Source organism: Corvus moneduloides, chromosome 15 (assembly GCF_009650955.1).
Source record: "Corvus moneduloides isolate bCorMon1 chromosome 15, bCorMon1.pri, whole genome shotgun sequence".
Lineage (NCBI taxonomy): Eukaryota > Metazoa > Chordata > Aves > Passeriformes > Corvidae > Corvus > Corvus moneduloides.
This window is the reverse complement of record NC_045490.1, coordinates 17,963,190-17,989,881: the sequence shown is the minus strand read 5'-3', so window position 1 is coordinate 17,989,881 and position 26,692 is coordinate 17,963,190. Positions and strand designations below refer to the sequence as shown.

Below are 26,692 nucleotides of genomic sequence, written 5' to 3'. Positions count from 1 at the left end.
CAACCCCCCGATGGGGTGGGACAGGACAAACACCACAAGCCATGCAGGGCATGTGGGACACTCTTCTAGTCAATGACTTCATGCTCGGTGTTATATTTATCTCAACCATGTACCTTCATCAAAACTGGCCCAAAGTCAGATATTTCAGGTACCCAGGAGAAGGAAGAAGCTTTGTGTCCTATGGGTCTGTCGTCACCAACCAAAGCAGGACCTGGGGAGCTCCAGCTCGTCTCTGCTCCCCAACGGGACAATACCCACCGCTTGCTGTCCCTCTGCAAAGCTGCTCTCTGCAGGTCTGCTGGGGCTGATTCAGGATTTGCAGCAGCTTTTGTATCCTTTCAGATGCTGTTCTTTTAACTGTCCCTATAAACCAGGCCTGCCAGATCGCTCACTTTTCTGCAGACCCATCTCTGTCTACAAAGAAATCTATGCAGCAACCCAATTTCAGCTGCCAGTGGGTCCTTTTATTACTCAGCCTCTGTAAAAACTGGTTTAGTGCTGGAATGGGACGTTGACTTCTGCACGAGAGGGAATGTATGGACAGGCAGGAATTTGCATCCAGCACCTGGTGTGGTAAAACCAGCCATTGCTGGGACCTCAGCAGCACCAGAGTCCTTCGTGCCACCCCAGCGTCAGTGAGACACCTCAGCTGCAGAACATAAATTATGCTGTAAAGCTTTTTCTCAAGATGTGTTTATCTTTTTTAACCAGAGTCTGTCGTGAGAGCTCCTTCCCTCACTCACCGTTTTAAAACCAACAAAATCCCCAAACTTAACAACTTGAAGGTATTAACCTCTCTGGGGAGCAGCGGATGCTGTGAGGCAGCAGCTCCTACCTCACTTCAGTCCACTGAAATCGGCACAGAAGAAAAACCAAAGATCAAAAGAGCTCTTGAGTAAAGTACACAGGCAAAGCAGGCAAGGAGAGAGATGGGAGAAGAGCAAATATGACAGCAGTTATTCAGGGAGCAGGTTTGAATTGGAGGAGAAAGAAAATAGGGAGGGAAAGTGAGAGAGAAAATACTAGAAAACAAGAGCAAGGGAAAGCAGCATGTCAACCGTACGCGATGGAGAGGAAATTAGCAGAGAGAGACGGTGTAGCATGTCAGAGGAGAGGAGAGAGGAAGATAAGGAGAGTAAATAATTGAGAGAAAGAGCCTGCAATGCCTGAGAACGGGTCTTGGCTCCGCACACTGCTGTGCAAGCACCGTGAATGCTGTTTATGAGTTATGCTCTACCCTCTTCACATTTGCATTTGGGTTTTATGCGTTACAGATAACCCAGCAAGCCAAACCCTCCTGCTCCATCTCCGAGACGGGCTCCCAAACATGCCAAGCTGAATCGTGACTGAGGAGAGGCAAACCAGAGCTGGCAACCAAAAGCTGAGCAAACACAGAGCCCTTGGGCTGACTCTTCAGAAGCAGGAGAGAGCATCTCCCCGGGCTCGGCACTGGCCACAGCTCCTGCTCCGCTCCCCGTGGCACGCTCCGAAGCATGAGCTGCCTCACACCCCGCTGCTTCAGGGTGCTCACCACCAGGACACAGAGCAGGGAGCAGCCTTTGCTTGTACACCCCCCAGGGCACGGCATTTTCCACTCAACAGGGCACCCCGTGCCCCAGAGGCAGCAGCACGATGGCCGGGAGCCAAGGAGTTCTGAAAAGCCATGGCACGGTACTGCTCTGAGGGAGGCTGGGGAAGGTGGGACCAGCAAAGTGGTGCCACATGTGGCCTGGGCCACCCACACCTGCAAGGATTCCCTGCTCCCGTGGCACAGCACGGCTGTGACTCGCTGCAGAGGAGTCCTGACAGTTCAGCCCTTCCAGGGTTATGCGGCACAAGCGTCCTTTGGCTGCTGTTCAGTAATTACATTAAGCCAGTGCTGCTAAAGGCAGTCCCAAGCAGAGATAATGCTCTGGACGTATTCAACTGACTGGAAGAAGAAAGAGGAGGAAAAGCCATGCTGGCTTAGAGACAAGTCATATTTCTTATCAGCTTCCTGCCTGACGAGAAGGTGCTGCCCAGCCATCTGCCCCGACAGCGCGGGCACAGAGCAGCGCTGTGATCGGCGCACAAAGGAGCCTCTGTGCTCCTGCCAGCCTCCTGCCATTCCCCCTCCCTGACCCCTTTGATGCTGGATGTGCTTCCCTTTGATGCTCCAGCCCCTGTTTCTCTCGCCATTCTGAAATTGTTTGCCCTATCCTGTGCTGCAGGGATTTTCTGCTGGAATAGTCCAGACCGTTATGCTGGAATCCAAAGCATCCCAGGGTGTTTGGGAGTTGCTTTTTAGCACACTGGCCTGATGCTCTGGCACCCTTAATCAGGCAAGATTAGCCCTGAGTATAAATATGAAGCTCTTTGGGCGCCCATTGTTCACACTTATTCTCTGAGTCACACAGATGCCGTCAGTGACACAAAAGCAGGGAGAACAAACAGCAAGGCAGCCTCTGCATGCCCACAACAGAGATTTAGAGTGGAAATTCAAGACAAAGAGCCTTGGAAATAACACTTCTATCAGCTGGCACATGGACTCCCTCTGTCAGCAGCAACACTTCAGCTACCTGCCCCCAAAATACCACCTTTGGTTTAACAAGTGCTGTTCCAGTGAAAGGGCTTGCACTGGCACCTCCCAAGAGTTGTCCCATTTGCCCTCTGAAATGACAACGTGACGCTGGAAACTCTCCCAGCGCACTCCAGACCCTCCCAGCCACTGGGGAGAGAGGAGCCAAGTCTTTTCCCACAAGGCAGAGCAGAGGCTGGATGCCCAGACACCCTCCCAGGGGTGGCACTGAGGAAGGCACCAAGCCCAGGGGAGAAGAGCTCTGGTGCCTGCAGCTGCATCCAAGGGGAGCTAGGAATGTGTGAGCTGAAAGCAGAGCAAGAGAGATCAGAGGGAGGGGGGAAAGGTGTGAGCACAAACCCGAGGAAGCAAGATGCCAGGAAATATGTTTACCCTCACACAGAGCTAATGAGCACAGCGAGGCTCTACACGCCACTGCTTACTCACACCAAGACAAAAGAGGAGGTTTGGGGTGGCTGTCGCCTTCCCTGGTACAAAGACATTATCTGTGAACTGATGTAAGGGCACCTACCCTCAACCACGGCAGCTTTCCATGGAAGCAGTGAGAAAATAATTATTTTCTTAGCACCCACCACTCTACCTACCCAAAAATGGCAGCTAAAACCCCATTTTGTAACATTAAGCAGATGAAAGAGGAAAAAGAGAGGATAAGAACCCAGCCTGAGAACAGACAACAAAATCAGGCAACCCCTAGGATACTGCTGGCTCCTGGCACGACAAGTGATTAATTCAAACCTGGATATAAAATAAGCCTGCACTAGCCCTCTGCTGTCTGGTATTGTCCCAGGATTATGGTAATTAAGCAATTTGTATTACCTGATACCGATAAGAAAAATAAAACCCCGTTTACGGCACCGTATCCCCTGGATTTTACACGGCAGTTACTGATGCATTCTTGTTACCTGGTGAACATAATATTCGAGATCATAAAGTGCTGCTACTTTTTCATCCAGTGTGGAGGCAGAGCTGTTGAGTTTGCTTATTAATTTAACCATAATTTCATAATCTGTTTCCATCTTCATGTTCAGCTTTTCAAACTCCTCCTTCAGCTGCTCTATGGGCCGGAACTTCTTCCTCACCTCTTCCTCTCGGGCCTTGAAAACAGAAGGAGGAAACCAGAGATGAAGATGGGAGATGAAGAGAGACAAGACAGACACAGAAAGGAACGCCACCCCAAATTTACAAAGGGAACCTGTCTGTCTGTGCCAATGAATTTACTGCTGTGCATCAGAAACGCAGGGGCAGGGCTGGAGGGTCCTTCTGGGAAACCCAGTTACCTGTGAGATACCCACAGTATGAGTGAGCAGTAGGGCTTGTACACCACTTCAACATCTGGACACCATTTGTGCACCACTTCTATGTCTAAACACCATTTGTGCACCATTTCTATTTCCCACATCTTTCCAGCTGAACATCAAGTCCACAGGCAGCAGCACTGCAGTTCTCTGTTTGTCTGCAAGTGGATGTTCTCAAAACCTGACTGCAAAAAGCCCTGAGCCACCTCCCTGATCTTACAGCTGAACCTCCCTGGAATGGACATGATGCTGGAGAGCTCCAGTGATCCCACCCAGCCCAAAGTGCCCAGTGACTCCAAGGAGATCTCGGACACAGACAAAGATGTTTTCACCATTCCAGGCACTGAACACATTCCAGGATGGCTCTATCTCCCAGGGAAAGGTGTGGGGACAGAAGGTGTCAGAAAGGGAAGCAGGAGGAGCAGTGATAAGCTGGGGGCAGCTGCAGTGCTGTGCCACGAGGCTTGTCCAGGACACAGCCTGTCCTGAGCACGGCTCATCTCCCTCGCAGTAACAGCATCCCAAGGGCTGCCGTGAACCGAGAGAGCTGACACAAAACATGTGGTGAGAAGGAAAGGATTTGTCAGAGATCCGAGAGGGCCCCAGAGGCGCAGGAACATCAGCACTGGTGGCACTGGGGACAGAGCCTGCTGCTGCAGGGGACACAAGAAGCAGAGAGGCCAGGCTGGAGCTGGGCTGCCCCAAGGACAGGAGAAAAAAAACCAGGGGAAAACCAAGTGAGCAATGGAGGTGAAAGCTCTGTCCATGTACTCATTAATTACCACAGGTACCACACCCAGCACCACGCCCACCCCAAGCACCCGAGCTGCCTTTGCCGCAGCACAGAGGGGCACAGGCTCAGTGTAACTCCATTTCCTCCGACACGGATCCTTCAAGGATGGATTTGCTCTCTGCAGGAGGGACTGCAGATGGAACACTTTAGGTCCATTAGATGTAGCTGCTTTTAGCCCAGTTGCTGGGACAAAAGGTATTCTAACAGGGGATTTTAAAATATGGCTTATTTTCACCTAATAGAGGATCACTAATTTTTGCATTTCAATGATCCTCATTTCCAGCAGCCCTGCAATCAATCTGCAATGCTGCTATGGAAATAATCGCACGGCAAACGAAACCATGCCCTGCTACCACATAAGGGGAGAAGAAGCCTTTCTGCAACAGCAAAACTTCAGGGCCTTGACTCCTCTTTCAGTTTTCCTTTGACTGAGCCAACACCAGAGCAGCAGGAGGAGAGAGGGTTGAGGAAACGCTGCTGAGGGGGAGAGGGGAAAGAGGCTGTGATGCACCTGCTGAGTCACACCTCATCCTACCTATTTACTTTGGGTTGAGGATTGTTTGTAACTAAGTGGACAACTTGGAGCTTGTGTAAGGAAACTTCAGCCCCTGCTTCACCATGGCCATTTGGGTTTTGCTATCCAGGGCATGAGGCTGGAAACAGAAAGCAAGGAGGGCAGTGAAAGGGAATGTAACTCCCTTTGTAAATACCATCAGCTGCAATCAAGCCCCCTTTGGGGCCTGCAGACATTTTTGTGAATTGAGCAGTAGTGGAACAGATAAATTACACTGTTCAGAGCAGCTGTGGCTGCCCCAACCCTGGGAAGTGCTCAAGGCCAGGTTGGATGGGGCTAGAAGCAACCTGGGATAGTGGAAGGTGTCTCTGCCCACTGCAGGGGGTGGCATGAGGTGGGCTTTAAGGTCCTTTCCAACCCAAACCATTCACAGAATCATAGACTCCTACAGAAAAGCCAGGGAACACTATGTTAACGGGTTAGCAGAGGTATTTTAGGTCCATATTCAGCACAAGATTCGTTTGCACAGTGTTTTCCAAGCAATCGTTTTAACCACTGTATTTCTGCAGTGTGTAACAGGGTGTGTTGCCAGCCCTGCACTGTGCATTGCTTTAGAAACAGGAAACTCACCTTCCTTTCGGCCTTCTCACTTTCCTTCATTTTAGCCAAGGCCTTTTTGAGCTCCTCAGATGTGAATGAATTTGCATCGACGTCGACCTTGCCCAGCCTTGCAGAAGAGACCAAACAAACCAGAACATGTTATGAGTGAACAACTGCCTCTATTCTGTTTTCACTGTGACATTAGAGCAATGGCCAAGGGCAGGATGAAAGGAATGAAAAACCCACCATGCTCAAGAAAAGATTGGTCTGAGTGCTGTATTCTGTGTGGGGTTTGCAGACAGCTCACCCTGACAGTCAAGGGCTCTGCAATCAGCCTGCTGACCCAAAATCTCAAGTCCTACCACAATAAAAGCAGCTGATTAATTGATACCTCGTAGCAATACAGAAAGCACCCCTGTGCCACTGAACCATTGCCTAGGCCTTACAAGCTTTAACCTGGAGATTTCAGCTGAAGGTCCAATGAGCACTGTACAGAGAGTCAGGGCAAGGGTAAATCCACACAGAAGTTGCACAGAAATTCTAAAAAACACGTCGTGTTGATCTTTATACCTTTCTTCTTGGTTCAAGAAGTGTTGATCTGGGCCACAATCACTCTTGCACAGAAAAAAAAGGAAATGCAGCTGCTGAGGCATTGTGAAGCTAAAGAGCATCTCCATGGCCTGAGCAGGAGTCACTGAGCAGGCTTTGGTGGCATCGCTGCAGGGGCCACTCATGTCCAACCCCGCTCTGCTTTGCTCTTGGGGACACTGCTCTGCCCCAGCCCAGCAACACGAGCAGGGCCCAGTGCTGGGACTGGCACCAGTGGGACCCCCTGTGCACAGGGACCCCCAGCCCGGGGCAGCCGTGCCAGCACCCCCAGCAACACCAACAGGGCCCCGAGCTCAGCAGTTTGCTCAGCTGCCCTTTCCTGAAACGGAACCATCTCCTTCCCGAGAGAATTCAACCTCTACCTCTACCCAAGATCATTTTCTACACATTGGTGAAATGTTCCTCTGGACTTCCTCCACCAGAAACATCCCCACAGCCCTGGAAGAGATACCAGGGGCATCATTAAAGCCTCCACAAACACTGCACAGGCACCCAGGATCATCAGCTTTCCTTCTTTGGCATTCAGGCTCCCTGTACTGCTCCTGTTCATGTCCTCCTCCTCTCTCCATAACTGTGGGAAGCGCAGAGCTCCCAGGCAATGCCAAGGCCAGTGCCTTCCATGGGTTGTTGGACACCGCCCATGGCTGATGCCCCTGTTGTTCCCAGGGAAGCTGCTGAGTGCCAGAGGGGGCCATGAAGTTGCTGAGGGCACTGGAGCACCTCCCTTGTGGGGAAAGGCTGAGTGAGCAAAGGGGCTACAGGCAAGCGGGAGAGCGACTCTTCCTCAGGAACTGTAGGGACAGGACAAGGAGTAACGGGATGAAAATGAGAGCTGGAATAGATTTGATGCTGGGAAGAAGTTCTTTACTACGAGGGTGGTGGTGCCTGGCACAGGCTGTGCAGAGAGGCTGTGGACGCCCCATCCCTGGGAACATCCAAGGCCAGGCTGGACAAGCTCCAGAGCAACCTGCTCAGGTGGGAGGTTGTTCAGGTTGGAAGCAGATGATCTTCAGGCTCCCTTCCAAGCCAAAGCATTCAAGGATTTGATCATTCTATGATCCCCATGTCCCACCGTGGAGTGGCCCTGAAACTTCTGTGACATCACAGACTGTTCCACATGGAACATCCAGGACCTAGAAACGAACACAGTGGACAATCCACCCGCTGCCAGTGGTCAGTTGTCACTCGCTCTTCGCTACGTCAGCAGTGCTGAGCTGTTCCCGCTGCCTGGACTTCTCCTGCCTGCACTGAAGCACCAATCGCAGCAGGATGTCCACTCCTGTCCCAGCAAAGGTACAGTGCCATTCCAGGGAGGTGGACACCCCTGACCGAGTGGGTGGACTGCAGCCCTGTGGGGATGGTGTGGGACAGGGACCCCACTGAGAGGTTGTGCTCCCTGATGCAGCGTGCCAGAGACACCGTGGAGGACATGGAAGTGGACGTGGTGGTGGATACAGAAGAAAGGATGGAGGTGGATATGGAAGAGTCTGTTGAGGATATGGATGTGGACATGGAGGATGACATCGAGGACATGGAGGTGGATGTGCAGGACGACATCGAGGACATGGAGGTTGACGTGAAGGATGACATCGAGGACATGGAAGTTGATGTGCAGGACAACACCAAGGACGGGAAGGTCGAGAAAGAGAAGGAGCAGCCCATGATCCTCGGATGAAGACAGACTCTCCAGCAGCAGGACAGGCAGATGTTCACCATGCACTGCCCACAGGCAGAGTGGGTCCCCTGCCGCCAGGCTGGGGCTGGGCTGGCCGGCCCCGCTCAGGGACACAGTGCCCAGGGGGGACAAGCACCACCTCCAGCCCACCCTGCACTTGCTTTGGGCCACGCCAGCCCTATCACAGTGCTTGGGGCCCATCTCCCAGCCCCAGCCAGGCTCAGTGCTCAGGGGAGTCCTGCTCTGCCAGTGTGTGCCAGCCTGGGGGCACAGAGAACAGCCCTCAGTGCCCCTGCTGCCTCCTTTATACCACCACTGACAAAGACTCTGGCCACAGACATGTAAATACGTTCTGGACGTTAGAAGTTTCCTGTAAATACGTTTTGAAGATTGTTAATTCTCTAGGCTCCCATGTAAATATGTTTTGAAGATTGTTCACTCTATAGGTTCCCATGTAAATACGTTCTATAGATTGTTGTTGTTACAAGGATGTTTATAATGAAAGATGTTCTGTTGTTGATCTTCTATTAAACACGGTTTATTTTAAAAAGCCCGCTTCTCTTTGCAATTCCTTTGGGCACTGGCAGCCTTTGAGAATTGTTGTGGCTTCTGCTTGCTCCAGGTTTCCAGGGCTGGAGGTGCCTGGGGGTGCTGGCACGGCCACCCTGGGGCTGGGGGTCCCTGTGCACAGGGGGTCCCACTGACGCCGCTGCCGGCACTGGGCCCTGCTGGTGGCCCCAAGAGCAAAGGTGTCACCAGCAGAGAGGGGGCTCTGACAGGAGCAGCCCCTGCAGCGATGGCACCACAGCAGGCAGGAAACCTTCTGCCCCCCTTCCTGCTGGAGCCACTGGCACTCCTGGGCCGAGAGCCGGCATCGGGCCCCAGGGAGGAAAAATCGCCGCTCGTGCTCTGAAGGCCGTGACAGCCTCGGGAATTGCAGGAAATGGATCTGGGGTGTAGGTGATTAGGGACAGGCGTTCGGAAGATAGCGCCTTGTGCTCGACAGGTAGAACCCCTCCCCTCTACAGGTAATACGTGAGCAGAAGGAAGTGACGCGGCAAACCCAGGTTATTTAACCCCATGTAAGCCATGAAGAAAGGCCATTTGCCGTCCACCACACTGGTGTCTGTGAGCTGATGGTCCGAACGACCTGAGGTGGTCGTCGTGCCCTTCCTGAACCAGGTCGCTACGCCTCCGAGAGGCAACAACCCTGACAGTCAAGGGCTCTGCAATCAGCCTGCTGACCCAAAATCTCAAGTCCTACCACAATAAAAGCAGCTGATTAATTGATACCTCGTAGCAATACAGAAAGCACCCCTGTGCCACTGAATCATTGCCTAGGCCTTACAAGCTTTAACCTGGAGATTTCAGCTGAAGGTCCGATGAGCACTGTACAGAGAGTCAGGGCAAGGGTAAATCCACACAGAAATTGCACAGAAATTCTAAAAAACACGTCGTGTTGATCTTTATACCTTTCTTCTTGGTTCAAGAAGTGTTGATCTGGGCCACAATCACTCTTGCAGCACAGAAAAAAAAGGAAATGCAGCTGCTGAGGCATTGCGAAGCTAAAGAGCATCTCCATGGCCTGAGCAGGAGTCACTGAGCAGGCTTTGGTGGCATCGCTGCAGGGGCCACTCATGTCCAACCCCGCTCTGCTTTGCTCTTGGGGACACTGCTCTGCCCCAGCCCAGCAACACGAGCAGGGCCCAGTGCTGGGACTGGCACCAGTGGGACCCCCTGTGCACAGGGACCCCCAGCCCGGGGCAGCCGTGCCAGCACCCCCAGGAGCACCAACAGGGCCCCGAGCTCAGCAGTTTGCTCAGCTGCCCTTTCCTGAAACGGAACCATCTCCTTCCCGAGAGAATTCAACCTCTACCTCTACCCAAGATCATTTTCTACACATTGGTGAAATGTTCCTCTGGACTTCCTCCACCAGAAACATCCCCACAGCCCTGGAAGAGATACCAGGGGCATCATTAAAGCCTCCACAAACACTGCACAGGCACTCAGGATCATCAGCTTTCCTTCTTTGGCATTCAGGCTCCCTGTACTGCTCCTGTTCATGTCCTCCTCCTCTCTCCATAACTGTGGGAAGCGCAGAGCTCCCAGGCAATGCCAAGGCCAGTGCCTTCCACGGGTTGTTGGACACCGCCATGGCTGCTGCCCCTGTTGTTCCCAGGGAAGCTGCTGAGTGCCAGAGGGGGCCATGAAGTTGCTGAGGGCACTGGAGCACCTCCCTTGTGGGGAAAGGCTGAGTGAGCAAAGGGGCTACAGGCAAGCGGGAGAGCGACTCTTCCTCAGGAACTGTAGGGACAGGACAAGGAGTAACGGGATGAAAATGAGAGCTGGAATAGATTTGATGCTGGGAAGAAGTTCTTTACTACGAGGGTGGTGGTGCCTGGCACAGGCTGTGCAGAGAGGCTGTGGACGCCCCATCCCTGGGAACATCCAAGGCCAGGCTGGACAAGCTCCAGAGCAACCTGCTCAGGTGGGAGGTTGTTCAGGTTGGAAGCAGATGATCTTCAGGCTCCCTTCCAAGCCAAAGCATTCAAGGATTTGATCATTCTATGATCCCCATGTCCCACCGTGGAGTGGCCCTGAAACTTCTGTGACATCACAGACTGTTCCACATGGAACATCCAGGACCTAGAAACGAACACAGTGGACAATCCACCTGTTGCCAGTGGTCAGTTGTCACTCGCTCTTCGCTACGTCAGCAGTGCTGAGCTGTTCCCGCTGCCTGGACTTCTCCTGCCTGCACTGAAGCACCAATCGCAGCAGGATGTCCACTCCTGTCCCAGCAAAGGTACAGTGCCATTCCAGGGAGCTGGACACCCCCTGACCGAGTGGGTGGACTGCAGCCCTGTGGGGGTGGTGTGGGACAGGGACCCCACTGAGAGGTTGTGCTCCCTGATGCAGCGTGCCAGAGACACCGTGGAGGACATGGAAGTGGACGTGGTGGTGGATACAGAAGAAAGGATGGAGGTGGATATGGAAGAGTCTGTTGAGGATATGGATGTGGACAAGGAGGATGACATCGAGGACATGGAGGTGGATGTGCAGGACGACATCGAGGACATGGAGGTTGACGTGAAGGATGACATCGAGGACATGGAGGTTGATGTGCAGGACAACACCAAGGACGGGAAGGTCGAGAAAGAGAAGGAGCAGCCCATGATCCTCGGATGAAGACAGACTCTCCAGCAGCAGGACAGGCAGATGTTCACCATGCACTGCCCACAGGCAGAGTGGGTCCCCTGCCGCCAGGCTGGGGCTGGGCTGGCCGGCCCCGCTCAGGGACACAGTGCCCAGGGGGGACAAGCACCACCTCCAGCCCACCCTGCACTTGCTTTGGGCCACGCCAGCCCTATCACAGTGCTTGGGGCCCATCTCCCAGCCCCAGCCAGGCTCAGTGCTCAGGGGAGTCCTGCTCTGCCAGTGTGTGCCAGCCTGGGGGCACAGAGAACAGCCCTCAGTGCCCCTGCTGCCTCCTTTATACCACCACTGACAAAGACTCTGGCCACAGACATGTAAATATGTTCTGGACGTTAGAAGTTTCCTGTAAATATGTTCTAGATGTTAGAAGTTTCCTGTAAATACGTTTTGAAGATTGTTAATTCTCTAGGCTCCCATGTAAATACGTTTTGAAGATTGTTCACTCTATAGGCTCCCATGTAAATACGTTCTATAGATTGTTGTTGTTACAAGGATGTTTATAATGAAAGATGTTCTGTTGTTGATCTTCTATTAAACACTGTTTATTTTAAAAAGCCCGCTTCTCTTTGCAATTCCTTTGGGCACTGGCAGCCTTTGAGAATTGTTGTGGCTTCTGCTTGCTCCAGGTTTCCAGGGCTGGAGGTGCCTGGGGGTGCTGGCACGGCCACCCTGGGGCTGGGGGTCCCTGTGCACAGGGGGTCCCACTGACGCCGCTGCCGGCACTGGGCCCTGCTGGTGGCCCCAAGAGCAAAGGTGTCACCAGCAGAGAGGGGGCTCTGACAGGAGCAGCCCCTGCAGCGATGGCACCACAGCAGGCAGGAAACCTTCTGCCCCCCTTCCTGCTGGAGCCACCGGCACTCCTGGGCCGAGAGCCGGCATCGGGCCCCAGGGAGGAAAAATCGCCGCTCGTGCTCTGAAGGCCGTGACAGCCTCGGGAATTGCAGGAAATGGATCTGGGGTGTAGGTGATTAGGGACAGGCGTTCGGAAGATAGCGCCTTGTGCTCGACAGGTAGAACCCCTCCCCTCTACAGGTAATACGTGAGCAGAAGGAAGTGACGCGGCAAACCCAGGTTATTTAACCCCATGTAAGCCATGAAGAAAGGCCATTTGCCGTCCACCACACTGGTGTCTGTGAGCTGATGGTCCGAACGACCTGAGGTGGTCGTCGTGCCCTTCCTGAACCAGGTCGCTACGCCTCCGAGAGGCAACAACCCTGACAGTCAAGGGCTCTGCAATCAGCCTGCTGACCCAAAATCTCAAGTCCTACCACAATAAAAGCAGCTGATTAATTGATACCTCGTAGCAATACAGAAAGCACCCCTGTGCCACTGAACCATTGCCTAGGCCTTACAAGCTTTAACCTGGAGATTTCAGCTGAAGGTCCGATGAGCACTGTACAGAGAGTCAGGGCAAGGGTAAATCCACACAGAAATTGCACAGAAATTCTAAAAAACACGTCGTGTTGATCTTTATACCTTTCTTCTTGGTTCAAGAAGTGTTGATCTGGGCCACAATCACTCTTGCAGCACAGAAAAAAAAGGAAATGCAGCTGCTGAGGCATTGTGAAGCTAAAGAGCATCTCCATGGCCTGAGCAGGAGTCACTGAGCAGGCTTTGGTGGCATCGCTGCAGGGGCCACTCATGTCCAACCCCGCTCTGCTTTGCTCTTGGGGACACTGCTCTGCCCCAGCCCAGCAACACGAGCAGGGCCCAGTGCTGGGACTGGCACCAGTGGGACCCCCTGTGCACAGGGACCCCCAGCCCGGGGCGGCCGTGCCAGCACCCCCAGCAACACCAACAGGGCCCCGAGCTCAGCAGTTTGCTCAGCTGCCCTTTCCTGAAACGGAACCATCTCCTTCCCGAGAGAATTCAACCTCTACCTCTACCCAAGATCATTTTCTACACATTGGTGAAATGTTCCTCTGGACTTCCTCCACCAGAAACATCCCCACAGCCCTGGAAGAGATACCAGGGGCATCATTAAAGCCTCCACAAACACTGCACAGGCACCCAGGATCATCAGCTTTCCTTCTTTGGCATTCAGGCTCCCTGTACTGCTCCTGTTCATGTCCTCCTCCTCTCTCCATAACTGTGGGAAGCGCAGAGCTCCCAGGCAATGCCAAGGCCAGTGCCTTCCATGGGTTGTTGGACACCCCGCCATGGCTGATGCCCCTGTTGTTCCCAGGGAAGCTGCTGAGTGCCAGAGGGGGCCATGAAGTTGCTGAGGGCACTGGAGCACCTCCCTTGTGGGGAAAGGCTGAGTGTGCAAAGGGGCTACAGGCAAGCGGGAGAGCGACTCTTCCTCAGGAACTGTAGGGACAGGACAAGGAGTAACGGGATGAAAATGAGAGTTGGAATAGATTTGATGCTGGGAAGAAGTTCTTTACTACGAGGGTGGTGGTGCCTGGCACAGGCTGTGCAGAGAGGCTGTGGACGCCCCATCCCTGGGAACATCCAAGGCCAGGCTGGACAAGCTCCAGAGCAACCTGCTCAGGTGGGAGGTTGTTCAGGTTGGAAGCAGATGATCTTCAGGCTCCCTTCCAAGCCAAAGCATTCAAGGATTTGATCATTCTATGATCCCCATGTCCCACCGTGGAGTGGCCCTGAAACTTCTGTGACATCACAGACTGTTCCACATGGAACATCCAGGACCTAGAAACGAACACAGTGGACAATCCACCCGTTGCCAGTGGTCAGTTGTCACTTGCTCTTCGCTACGTCAGCAGTGCTGAGCTGTTCCCGCTGCCTGGACTTCTCCTGCCTGCACTGAAGCACCAATCGCAGCAGGATGTCCACTCCTGTCCCAGCAAAGGTACAGTGCCATTCCAGGGAGCTGGACACCCCTGACCGAGTGGGTGGACTGCAGCCCTGTGGGGATGGTGTGGGACAGGGACCCCACTGAGAGGTTGTGCTCCCTGATGCAGCGTGCCAGAGACACCGTGGAGGACATGGAAGTGGACGTGGTGGTGGATACAGAAGAAAGGATGGAGGTGGATATGGAAGAGTCTGTTGAGGATATGGATGTGGACATGGAGGATGACATCGAGGACATGGAGGTGGATGTGCAGGACGACATCGAGGACATGGAGGTTGACGTGAAGGATGACATCGAGGACATGGAAGTTGATGTGCAGGACAACACCAAGGACGGGAAGGTCGAGAAAGAGAAGGAGCAGCCCATGATCCTCGGATGAAGACAGACTCTCCAGCAGCAGGACAGGCAGATGTTCACCATGCACTGCCCACAGGCAGAGTGGGTCCCCTGCCGCCAGGCTGGGGCTGGGCTGGCCGGCCCCGCTCAGGGACACAGTGCCCAGGGGGGACAAGCACCACCTCCAGCCCACCCTGCACTTGCTTTGGGCCACGCCAGCCCTATCACAGTGCTTGGGGCCCATCTCCCAGCCCCAGCCAGGCTCAGTGCTCAGGGGAGTCCTGCTCTGCCAGTGTGTGCCAGCCTGGGGGCACAGAGAACAGCCCTCAGTGCCCCTGCTGCCTCCTTTATACCACCACTGACAAAGACTCTGGCCACAGACATGTAAATACGTTCTGGACGTTAGAAGTTTCCTGTAAATATGTTCTAGATGTTAGAAGTTTCCTGTAAATACGTTTTGAAGATTGTTAATTCTCTAGGCTCCCATGTAAATACGTTTTGAAGATTGTTCACTCTATAGGCTCCCATGTAAATACGTTCTATAGATTGTTGTTGTTACAAGGATGTTTATAATGAAAGATGTTCTGTTGTTGATCTTCTATTAAACACTGTTTATTTTAAAAAGCCCGCTTCTCTTTGCAATTCCTTTGGGCACTGGCAGCCTTTGAGAATTGTTGTGGCTTCTGCTTGCTCCAGGTTTCCAGGGCTGGAGGTGCCTGGGGGTGCTGGCACGGCCACCCTGGGGCTGGGGGTCCCTGTGCACAGGGGGTCCCACTGACGCCGCTGCCGGCACTGGGCCCTGCTGGTGGCCCCAAGAGCAAAGGTGTCACCAGCAGAGAGGGGGCTCTGACAGGAGCAGCCCCTGCAGCGATGGCACCACAGCAGGCAGGAAACCTTCTGCCCCCCTTCCTGCTGGAGCCACCGGCACTCCTGGGCCGAGAGCCGGCATCGGGCCCCAGGGAGGAAAAATCGCCGCTCGTGCTCTGAAGGCCGTGACAGCCTCGGGAATTGCAGGAAATGGATCTGGGGTGTAGGTGATTAGGGACAGGCGTTCGGAAGATAGCGCCTTGTGCTCGACAGGTAGAACCCCTCCCCTCTACAGGTAATACGTGAGCAGAAGGAAGTGACGCGGCAAACCCAGGTTATTTAACCCCATGTAAGCCATGAAGAAAGGCCATTTGCCGTCCACCACACTGGTGTCTGTGAGCTGATGGTCCGAACGACCTGAGGTGGTCGTCGTGCCCTTCCTGAACCAGGTCGCTACGCCTCCGAGAGGCAACAACCCTGACAGTCAAGGGCTCTGCAATCAGCCTGCTGACCCAAAATCTCAAGTCCTACCACAATAAAAGCAGCTGATTAATTGATACCTCGTAGCAATACAGAAAGCACCCCTGTGCCACTGAACCATTGCCTAGGCCTTACAAGCTTTAACCTGGAGATTTCAGCTGAAGGTCCGATGAGCACTGTACAGAGAGTCAGGGCAAGGGTAAATCCACACAGAAATTGCACAGAAATTCTAAAAAACACGTCGTGTTGATCTTTATACCTTTCTTCTTGGTTCAAGAAGTGTTGATCTGGGCCACAATCACTCTTGCACAGAAAAAAAAAGGAAATGCAGCTGCTGAGGCATTGTGAAGCTAAAGAGCATCTCCATGGCCTGAGCAGGAGTCACTGAGCAGGCTTTGGTGGCATCGCTGCAGGGGCCACTCATGTCCAACCCCCCTCTGCTTTGCTCTTGGGGACACTGCTCTGCCCCAGCCCAGCAACACGAGCAGGGCCCAGTGCTGGGACTGGCACCAGTGGGACCCCCTGTGCACAGGGACCCCCAGCCCGGGGCAGCCGTGCCAGCACCCCCAGCAACACCAACAGGGCCCCGAGCTCAGCAGTTTGCTCAGCTGCCCTTTCCTGAAACGGAACCATCTCCTTCCCGAGAGAATTCAACCTCTACCTCTACCCAAGATCATTTTCTACACATTGGTGAAATGTTCCTCTGGACTTCCTCCACCAGAAACATCCCCACAGCCCTGGAAGAGATACCAGGGGCATCATTAAAGCCTCCACAAACACTGCACAGGCACCCAGGATCATCAGCTTTCCTTCTTTGGCATTCAGGCTCCCTGCACTGCTCCTGTTCATGTCCTCCTCCTCTCTCCATAACTGTGGGAAGCGCAGAGCTCCCAGGCAATGCCAAGGCCAGTGCCTTCCATGGGTTGTTGGACACCCCGCCATGGCTGATGCCCCTGTTGTTCCCAGGGAAGCTGCTGAGTGCCAGAGGGGGCCATGAAGTTGCTGAGGGCACTGGAGCACCTCCCTTGTGGGGAAAGGCTGAGTGTGCAAAGGGGCTACAGGCAAGCGGGAGAGCGACTCTTCCTCAGGAACTGTAGGGACAGGACAAGGAGTAACGGGATGAAAATGAGAGTTGGAATAGATTTGATGCTGGGAAGAAGTTCTTTACTACGAGGGTGGTGGTGCCTGGCACAGGCTGTGCAGAGAGGCTGTGGACGCCCCATCCCTGGGAACATCCAAGGCCAGGCTGGACAAGCTCCAGAGCAACCTGCTCAGGTGGGAGGTTGTTCAGGTTGGAAGCAGATGATCTTCAGGCTCCCTTCCAAGCCAAAGCATTCAAGGATTTGATCATTCTATGATCCCCATGTCCCACCGTGGAGTGGCCCTGAAACTTCTGTGACATCACAGACTGTTCCACATGGAACATCCAGGACCTAGAAACGAACACAGTGGACAATCCACCCGTTGCCAGTGGTCAGTTGTCACTTGCTCTTCGCTACGTCAGCAGTGCTGAGCTGTTCCCGCTGCCTGGACTTCTCCTGCCTGCACTGAAGCACCAATCGCAGCAGGATGTCCACTCCTGTCCCAGCAAAGGTACAGTGCCATTCCAGGGAGCTGGACACCCCCTGACCGAGTGGGTGGACTGCAGCCCTGTGGGGATGGTGTGGGACAGGGACCCCACTGAGAGGTTGTGCTCCCTGATGCAGCGTGCCAGAGACACTGTGGAGGACATGGAAGTGGACGTGGTGGTGGATACAGAAGAAAGGATGGAGGTGGATATGGAAGAGTCTGTTGAGGATATGGATGTGGACATGGAGGATGACATCGAGGACATGGAGGTGGATGTGCAGGACGACATCGAGGACATGGAGGTTGACGTGAAGGATGACATCGAGGACATGGAGGTTGATGTGCAGGACAACACCAAGGACGGGAAGGTCGAGAAAGAGAAGGAGCAGCCCATGATCCTCGGATGAAGACAGACTCTCCAGCAGCAGGACAGGCAGATGTTCACCATGCACTGCCCACAGGCAGAGTGGGTCCCCTGCCGCCAGGCTGGGGCTGGGCTGGCCGGCCCCGCTCAGGGACACAGTGCCCAGGGGGGACAAGCACCACCTCCAGCCCACCCTGCACTTGCTTTGGGCCACGCCAGCCCTATCACAGTGCTTGGGGCCCATCTCCCAGCCCCAGCCAGGCTCAGTGCTCAGGGGAGTCCTGCTCTGCCAGTGTGTGCCAGCCTGGGGGCACAGAGAACAGCCCTCAGTGCCCCTGCTGCCTCCTTTATACCACCACTGACAAAGACTCTGGCCACAGACATGTAAATATGTTCTGGACGTTAGAAGTTTCCTGTAAATATGTTCTAGATGTTAGAAGTTTCCTGTAAATACGTTTTGAAGATTGTTAATTCTCTAGGCTCCCATGTAAATACGTTTTGAAGATTGTTCACTCTATAGGCTCCCATGTAAATACGTTCTATAGATTGTTGTTGTTACAAGGATGTTTATAATGAAAGATGTTCTGTTGTTGATCTTCTATTAAACACTGTTTATTTTAAAAAGCCCGCTTCTCTTTGCAATTCCTTTGGGCACTGGCAGCCTTTGAGAATTGTTGTGGCTTCTGCTTGCTCCAGGTTTCCAGGGCTGGAGGTGCCTGGGGGTGCTGGCACGGCCACCCTGGGGCTGGGGGTCCCTGTGCACAGGGGGTCCCACTGACGCCGCTGCCGGCACTGGGCCCTGCTGGTGGCCCCAAGAGCAAAGGTGTCACCAGCAGAGAGGGGGCTCTGACAGGAGCAGCCCCTGCAGCGATGGCACCACAGCAGGCAGGAAACCTTCTGCCCCCCTTCCTGCTGGAGCCACCGGCACTCCTGGGCCGAGAGCCGGCATCGGGCCCCAGGGAGGAAAAATCGCCGCTCGTGCTCTGAAGGCCGTGACAGCCTCGGGAATTGCAGGAAATGGATCTGGGGTGTAGGTGATTAGGGACAGGCGTTCGGAAGATAGCGCCTTGTGCTCGACAGGTAGAACCCCTCCCCTCTACAGGTAATACGTGAGCAGAAGGAAGTGACGCGGCAAACCCAGGTTATTTAACCCCATGTAAGCCATGAAGAAAGGCCATTTGCCGTCCACCACACTGGTGTCTGTGAGCTGATGGTCCGAACGACCTGAGGTGGTCGTCGTGCCCTTCCTGAACCAGGTCGCTACGCCTCCGAGAGGCAACAACCCTGACAGTCAAGGGCTCTGCAATCAGCCTGCTGACCCAAAATCTCAAGTCCTACCACAATAAAAGCAGCTGATTAATTGATACCTTGGAATTTCATGTAGCAATACAGAAAGCACCCCTGTGCCACTGAACCATTGCCTAGGCCTTACAAGCTTTAACCTGGAGATTTCAGCTGAAGGTCCGATGAGCACTGTACAGAGAGTCAGGGCAAGGGTAAATCCACACAGAAATTGCACAGAAATTCTAAAAAACACGTCGTGTTGATCTTTATACCTTTCTTCTTGGTTCAAGAAGTGTTGATCTGGGCCACAATCACTCTTGCACAGAAAAAAAAGGAAATGCAGCTGCTGAGGCGTTGTGAAGCTAAAGAGCATCTCCATGGCCTGAGCAGGAGTCACTGAGCAGGCTTTGGTGGCATCGCTGCAGGGGCCACTCATGTCCAACCCCGCTCTGCTTTGCTCTTGGGGACACTGCTCTGCCCCAGCCCAGCAACACGAGCAGGGCCCAGTGCTGGGACTGGCACCAGTGGGACCCCCTGTGCACAGGGACCCCCAGCCCGGGGCAGCCGTGCCAGCACCCCCAGCAACACCAACAGGGCCCCGAGCTCAGCAGTTTGCTCAGCTGCCCTTTCCTGAAACGGAACCATCTCCTTCCCGAGAGAATTCAACCTCTACCTCTACCCAAGATCATTTTCTACACATTGGTGAAATGTTCCTCTGGACTTCCTCCACCAGAAACATCCCCACAGCCCTGGAAGAGATACCAGGGGCATCATTAAAGCCTCCACAAACACTGCACAGGCACCCAGGATCATCAGCTTTCCTTCTTTGGCATTCAGGCTCCCTGTACTGCTCCTGTTCATGTCCTCCTCCTCTCTCCATAACTGTGGGAAGCGCAGAGCTCCCAGGCAATCCTAAGGCCAGTGCCTTCCATGGGTTGTTGGACACCCCCCATGGCTGATGCCCCTGTTGTTCCCAGGGAAGCTGCTGAGTGCCAGAGGGGGCCATGAAGTTGCTGAGGGCACTGGAGCACCTCCCTTGTGGGGAAAGGCTGAGTGTGCAAAGGGGCTACAGGCAAGCGGGAGAGCGACTCTTCCTCAGGAACTGTAGGGACAGGACAAGGAGTAACGGGATGAAAATGAGAGTTGGAATAGATTTGATGCTGGGAAGAAGTTCTTTACTACGAGGGTGGTGGTGCCTGGCACAGGCTGTGCAGAGAGGCTGTGGACGCCCCATCCCTGGGAACATCCAAGGCCAGGCTGGACAAGCTCCAGAGCAACCTGCTCAGGTGGGAGGTTGTTCAGGTTGGAAGCAGATGATCTTCAGGCTCCCTTCCAAGCCAAAGCATTCAAGGATTTGATCATTCTATGATCCCCATGTCCCACCGTGGAGTGGCCCTGAAACTTCTGTGACATCACAGACTGTTCCACATGGAACATCCAGGACCTAGAAACGAACACAGTGGACAATCCACCCGCTGCCAGTGGTCAGTTGTCACTTGCTCTTCGCTACGTCAGCAGTGCTGAGCTGTTCCCGCTGCCTGGACTTCTCCTGCCTGCACTGAAGCACCAATCGCAGCAGGATGTCCACTCCTGTCCCAGCAAAGGTACAGTGCCATTCCAGGGAGCTGGACACCCCTGACCGAGTGGGTGGACTGCAGCCCTGTGGGGATGGTGTGGGACAGGGACCCCACTGAGAGGTTGTGCTCCCTGATGCAGCGTGCCAGAGACACCGTGGAGGACATGGAAGTGGACGTGGTGGTGGATACAGAAGAAAGGATGGAGGTGGATATGGAAGAGTCTGTTGAGGATATGGATGTGGACATGGAGGATGACATCGAGGACATGGAGGTGGATGTGCAGGACGACATCGAGGACATGGAGGTTGACGTGAAGGATGACATCGAGGACATGGAGGTTGATGTGCAGGACAACACCAAGGACGGGAAGGTCGAGAAAGAGAAGGAGCAGCCCATGATCCTCGGATGAAGACAGACTCTCCAGCAGCAGGACAGGCAGATGTTCACCATGCACTGCCCACAGGCAGAGTGGGTCCCCTGCCGCCAGGCTGGGGCTGGGCTGGCCGGCCCCGCTCAGGGACACAGTGCCCAGGGGGGACAAGCACCACCTCCAGCCCACCCTGCACTTGCTTTGGGCCACGCCAGCCCTATCACAGTGCTTGGGGCCCATCTCCCAGCCCCAGCCAGGCTCAGTGCTCAGGGGAGTCCTGCTCTGCCAGTGTGTGCCAGCCTGGGGGCACAGAGAACAGCCCTCAGTGCCCCTGCTGCCTCCTTTATACCACCACTGACAAAGACTCTGGCCACAGACATGTAAATACGTTCTGGACGTTAGAAGTTTCCTGTAAATATGTTCTAGATGTTAGAAGTTTCCTGTAAATACGTTTTGAAGATTGTTAATTCTCTAGGCTCCCATGTAAATACGTTTTGAAGATTGTTCACTCTATAGGCTCCCATGTAAATACGTTCTATAGATTGTTGTTGTTACAAGGATGTTTATAATGAAAGATGTTCTGTTGTTGATCTTCTATTAAACACTGTTTATTTTAAAAAGCCCGCTTCTCTTTGCAATTCCTTTGGGCACTGGCAGCCTTTGAGAATTGTTGTGGCTTCTGCTTGCTCCAGGTTTCCAGGGCTGGAGGTGCCTGGGGGTGCTGGCACGGCCACCCTGGGGCTGGGGGTCCCTGTGCACAGGGGGTCCCACTGACGCCGCTGCCGGCACTGGGCCCTGCTGGTGGCCCCAAGAGCAAAGGTGTCACCAGCAGAGAGGGGGCTCTGACAGGAGCAGCCCCTGCAGCGATGGCACCACAGCAGGCAGGAAACCTTCTGCCCCCCTTCCTGCTGGAGCCACCGGCACTCCTGGGCCGAGAGCCGGCATCGGGCCCCAGGGAGGAAAAATCGCCGCTCGTGCTCTGAAGGCCGTGACAGCCTCGGGAATTGCAGGAAATGGATCTGTGGTGCTGCAGGGGCTGATGTTTAAGGCTTGGAGCCTCCAAAGGCTCCGGTCTTTGCTTTCCCCCGGGCACTGCATCGCCCTGTGCCCGGATTGTCCAAGAGACAAAAGCCAAGTGAGGGGATCGTCGCCCCGCCCGGATTCCTGCTGCTGGCAGCAGCCACTGGCCCCTGTGCCCCACTGGGGGATGCCTGGAGGGGCAGCGCAGGCTGTGCTGGGCGGGGGGTGCTGGTGCCGGGGGCTGTGGGCCCAGCAGGGCCCCGAGCTCAGCCCCCGCCCCCCAAAGCCCCGCGCTCCCCGAGCAGCCCCAGGGCGGGTGGCAGTGGGAAACCACCCCCCTCCCCGCGCTGCAGGACAGAAACTCCCCATAGGAACTAAAGCAGCCTTTGTTCCGAGGCTTCCGAGGGGAAAGTCAGCATCAGCTGGCGGTTAAAGCACGTTTAAAAGGCGGGTGCAGGGAAGGTGGTGTGAGCTCCGGGGACTGTGGCAGTGCCTGGCGCGCAGGTGAGGCTCTGGGGCTGCTCAGGCCAGCCCTCAGCCCCTCACAGCTGTTCCCAGGGAGCGGGCTCAGAAAGCCATTTCAGACCAGTTGCTGCAGATATTTCAAAGAACTAAATGTTATTCAAAGAAGCCACGTTGCCAATTTAGTTTCGGTGTCATGGCATGAGAAGCCACGAAGGTGCCTCTGAAGGTGCACTCAGGGTACTTCCAGCACCATCCCGAAGGGAGCACAAAGGACAGGGCTCTGCTTTCAGCACTGCTGAGCTCCTAACCCAGCAATTAAGTCTCAGGAAGAGACAGTAATTGAGTGCACCAGGGAACCTGGCCTCTAATAAAGGGCATGAAGCCCACAGCCCACCCAACCCGATGCCTTGCATGTCTGTACCTTTTCCTCCTCCTCTCTCCTCTCCCGTCACTTTCCCCGTTTTCGCTGTCTGGGAGCTTGGCTTCTCTCTCTCCTGTCTGCAGGTTCAGCCGCACGTGTGACCCTGCAGGAACGGCCTGACCTACAAACAAAGGTCACTGTTATTTCAGAGCACGTGCCCAGTTCCAGCTTTGGGAGGAACTGGGAGCTGAAGGCACACGCTCCTCCCTGAGAGAAGGGGAGAAAACCTTCATCCCACACAGTGAGGAGTGGGATATCCACCACCGACCCCCCTCCCCTCCAGCGGAGCCCCTAAAGTGCTGCTTTACTCTCCAGAAATGCCACCCCGAGCCACCAAAGGTGTCCCTGGGCTGCCAGGCTGGCTCGGATCCACAGTGGAGGTGGAACCCTGAGCCCAGCAGACACTGGTTCCTTCCTCCCTTGCAGCCCAGTTCCTAGGAGAGCACTAAAACTCCTCATCAGGAGTGGATCTGGAGGCTACATGGAGAAAGGGGAATTGGTTGCTGATTGGGGCAGACAGAATAAAAATGCGGCTGCCAAAGGGAAATCAAAGCATCCTGCAGAGTACAGCCAGGTACGCTGCACATCAAGGCTGTGGTGGTGTGGAAATACTGTATTAAAAGGAATTTATGATCACTACTATCTGCCAACAAAAATGCACAGAATACATTAAGCTTCAGTTTTAAATGCAGAAAAGATAGGAAATTCAGAGTGGTTTTCCTTGGTCACAGTTCTCTGTTGGGGTCCCTCCCCCGCCATGGAGCCCTGGGAGAGGGGCCCTGAGGGCACAGACACGGGGCTTCCCTGTCCCTGCTCAGCCTCGTTCCCATGGGTTGGTTTGTGTTCCCTGCGCGGGCAGAAGGACCCTTGGTCCCGTGACTGGAACAGTTCCTCGGCAGAGCCCCGGCCATGCGGCTGGAGAAATAAACACCTCTGAAACATCTAGCAAGAATCTGTCTGTCCATATATATTTCCTTTCCACGGGACTCCTGGTTTGATATATGCGTGTTGCAGGATCCCCACTGCAACAAATGGTGGAGAATTGAGAGCAGAACGATCCCCGATCCCTAAGCGACTGATTTGTGTGAGTAAACCCTGGAAACTTTGGATTCCTCTTCTTGGTTTTGCTTTGCTATTCCGTATCTAAACTATGGAGGAACCGTGGGAAGACTCTTGGCTCTCAGAGCCGCATATGGACATTTATCTTAAACTTAAAATGATTCTTGAACAACGATTTGTAAATTTTAGCTTGATTCAAGCTCAAAAAGAACTGAAACACTTCCTGGCATGGTTGTTTAAGAACTTTTTCTATGTTTCTTGGGATTTAATTCTTACCAAGGGCTTTTGGAAAACCGTTTGGACACAGTTAATACTGGAGTCAAAATATATGCCGATGGAAGAATATTTTCGTGAATATTATTTAGTTACCGAGACTGCTGAGCAATGTCAGCTGTGTCCTGGCGAAGGGAAGCCTGGCGCAGGGACCGTGCGGCCCAGGCCACGTGCACCGAGCGCTCTGCGAGCAGCAGCGAGGCAGTTCCCGCGCGCGGGCGGAGCCACGCGAGCCGCAGTGTCGGTGGCGGAGCGAGGAGCGGCGGGAGCGGCGGGACCCGGCGGTGCCCGCCCGGCCGCGCGCAGCGCGTGGTGGAGCGAGCCCCGTGAACGCCCGGCCGAGAGGGGCGGCGCGCGGGCGGCGGCTGGCGGCGGTGGCGGTAGAACGGAGCCGCGCCGAACCGAAACACGCGCTGGAGTGGGGCGTGGGGGGGTCGTCGCTCGGGGGCCCGGCCGAGACGTGGGTGCAGCGCCCGGCAGCGGCAGCGAAGCTGCGACCAGAGGAGGCGACGCACGGAGAACTGAGCGGCGCGGCCCGGCCCGGCCCGTGCAGCCCCGAACGCGACCCCGGGAAGAGCGCGCAGGCACCAGCAGCCCCGACAATTCCAACACGGGAGCGACCGAAGGAGAGAGCAAAGACGCAGCGAGACAGAAAACAGCAGCCACTCGGAAAAAGGAAAAGATCATAGAAACTAAGATCTTAGGGATAGTAAAATGGTATAATGTTAAGCAAAATTATGGTTTTATAACAAGGTGTGACAACCAGCAAGACATATTCGTGCATAGAACTGCTATTAAAAAGAATAACCCTGGAAAATGCATCCCAAGCTTGGGAGATGGAGAGGTGGTAGAATTCAAAATTATACGAGGTAGAAAAGGGTTACAAGCATCGCAGGTCACTGGGCCTGATGGTGTTCCTGTAAAAGGCAGTATATATGCAAAAAATCGTAGTCATGTTAGACAATATCTCCATTGTAAGCCCCCCCTACAGTTTCCCTTTCCTAATCCCACCTTTCCCTTTTACCCTATGTCCTATTACCCCCAGTGTATTCCCAATCCGTTTTTTCATCCATGGTTTCCCTCACAAAACCATGCTTTTGCCAATTGTTTCCCCAAAAATCCCTTTCCAATGCCGAGTGGGGGATGAAAAGGGGGAGGGAAGAAGTTAAACCCTCTCCTGCCTCAGTTTCCCCACAAAGCATGCTCAGAGAATTCTGTCTCCCTTCTGTCAGCCCTAAGATGTTCCAGAGAATCTGTTTGGACATTTAAAGACTCAGGAGGGTGGCTTGTTTTGTTTTGAAACTGTTCTTGTTATGTTTATCCAGTTGTTTTCATTCTCCTTTTATTAAAATAAAACGGGTGAGGTGTTGGGGTCCCTCCCCCGCCGTGTAGCCCTGGGAGAGGGGCCCTGAGGGCACAGACACGGGGTTTCCCTGCCCCTGCTCAGCCTCGTTCCCATGGGTTGGTTTGTGTTCCCTGCGCGGGCAGAAGGACCCTTGGTCCCGTGACTGGAACAGTTCATGGCCAGAGCTCCGGCCATGCGGCTGGAGAAATAAACATCTCTGAAACATCTAGCAAGAATCTGTCTGTCCATATATATTTCCTTTCCACGGGACTCCTGGTTTGGTATATGCGTGTTGCAGGATCCCCACTGCAACAGTTCTCCACGAGCACATCTCGATGGCCAGCCCAGCACTGGGTTGGAGAGGAGGCAATATTTGGTTGCTACTTCTTGATGGCACTTCTTCTCCTCTTAATGCGGGAAATCTGCCTGCCCAGGACAGCAAGGCTGCAGCTGAGCAGCTCCAGAGCTGCTCACAGATGGACAGACAGACCACAGCTGCTCACCCTCCTCCCTCCTGAGGAGGATTCCCTATGCAGCCTTTCCTTTCTCTCTCTCTTTTTACCTAAAAAGATGCCTGGGACAGAATAACAGCATGCAAGAGACAGGGAGCATCTCCTGCCAAAGGGAAGTGAAAACAAGGGTAATTATTTTGTACAACAAATACATGCACTCAAAGACAAAAAGCTCTGGTCTCGGGAACAAGTGGATTGATCCCTCCCTGTTCAAAGAGACATTTCCCTGATCAAAGGACCTGCTGCTTCCTACATAAGACTGGGATGTTTGTCACCATTCAGACAGAAACATTTCAAAGCCTGTAGCCATCCAGCAGGTATAAACACATTCAGAGAAACCAGGAAAATCCATCTTGGAGGATCTCCTATTTAAACAAGGTTTGCTTTTCTGGTAGAGCCTCTTTCTGCCCATCAGTCCTGCCCAATGGAAGTTGCATTGGTTGGACATGTGAGAGGACAGATGTGATTATCCCCTCATCCTAAATGATGGGAGGGCAGGTTAGATGTGCCTCCTCCATGCTTGGAATGCTTTCCATGCACAGATGCCAACCTCCTCCCGCTCCTTTAACTTGTGATAGATGGGACCTTTAATCTCTGTCTGTCTATGGGGGCATCCTCCCACGCTGAGAAGGCAGGCTCTGCAGGAATTGGGTTCCATTGCCGAGCTGTGCCCCTCGCTGGTGGTGGAGCTGGGACGTGCTGGTCAGAAAGGAGT

The 26,692-nt window shown here is 54.0% G+C and overlaps 1 protein-coding gene across 4 annotated transcripts in view; it reads right to left on the bottom strand.

Moving 5' to 3' along the window:
• Positions 1-26,692, bottom strand: part of SIL1 (SIL1 nucleotide exchange factor) — a 111,764-nt gene that overhangs the window by 36,063 nt on the left and 49,009 nt on the right. For all 4 annotated transcript variants that reach the window (XM_032125336.1, XM_032125337.1, XM_032125335.1 and 1 more), the window contains exons 4-6: positions 22,789-22,909; positions 5,811-5,907; positions 3,481-3,672 (exon numbers count right to left, since the gene is read on the bottom strand). In XM_032125336.1, the coding sequence (XP_031981227.1) occupies positions 3,481-3,672; positions 5,811-5,907; positions 22,789-22,909 (410 nt within the window). The remainder of the gene's footprint in view (positions 1-3,480; positions 3,673-5,810; positions 5,908-22,788; positions 22,910-26,692) is intronic.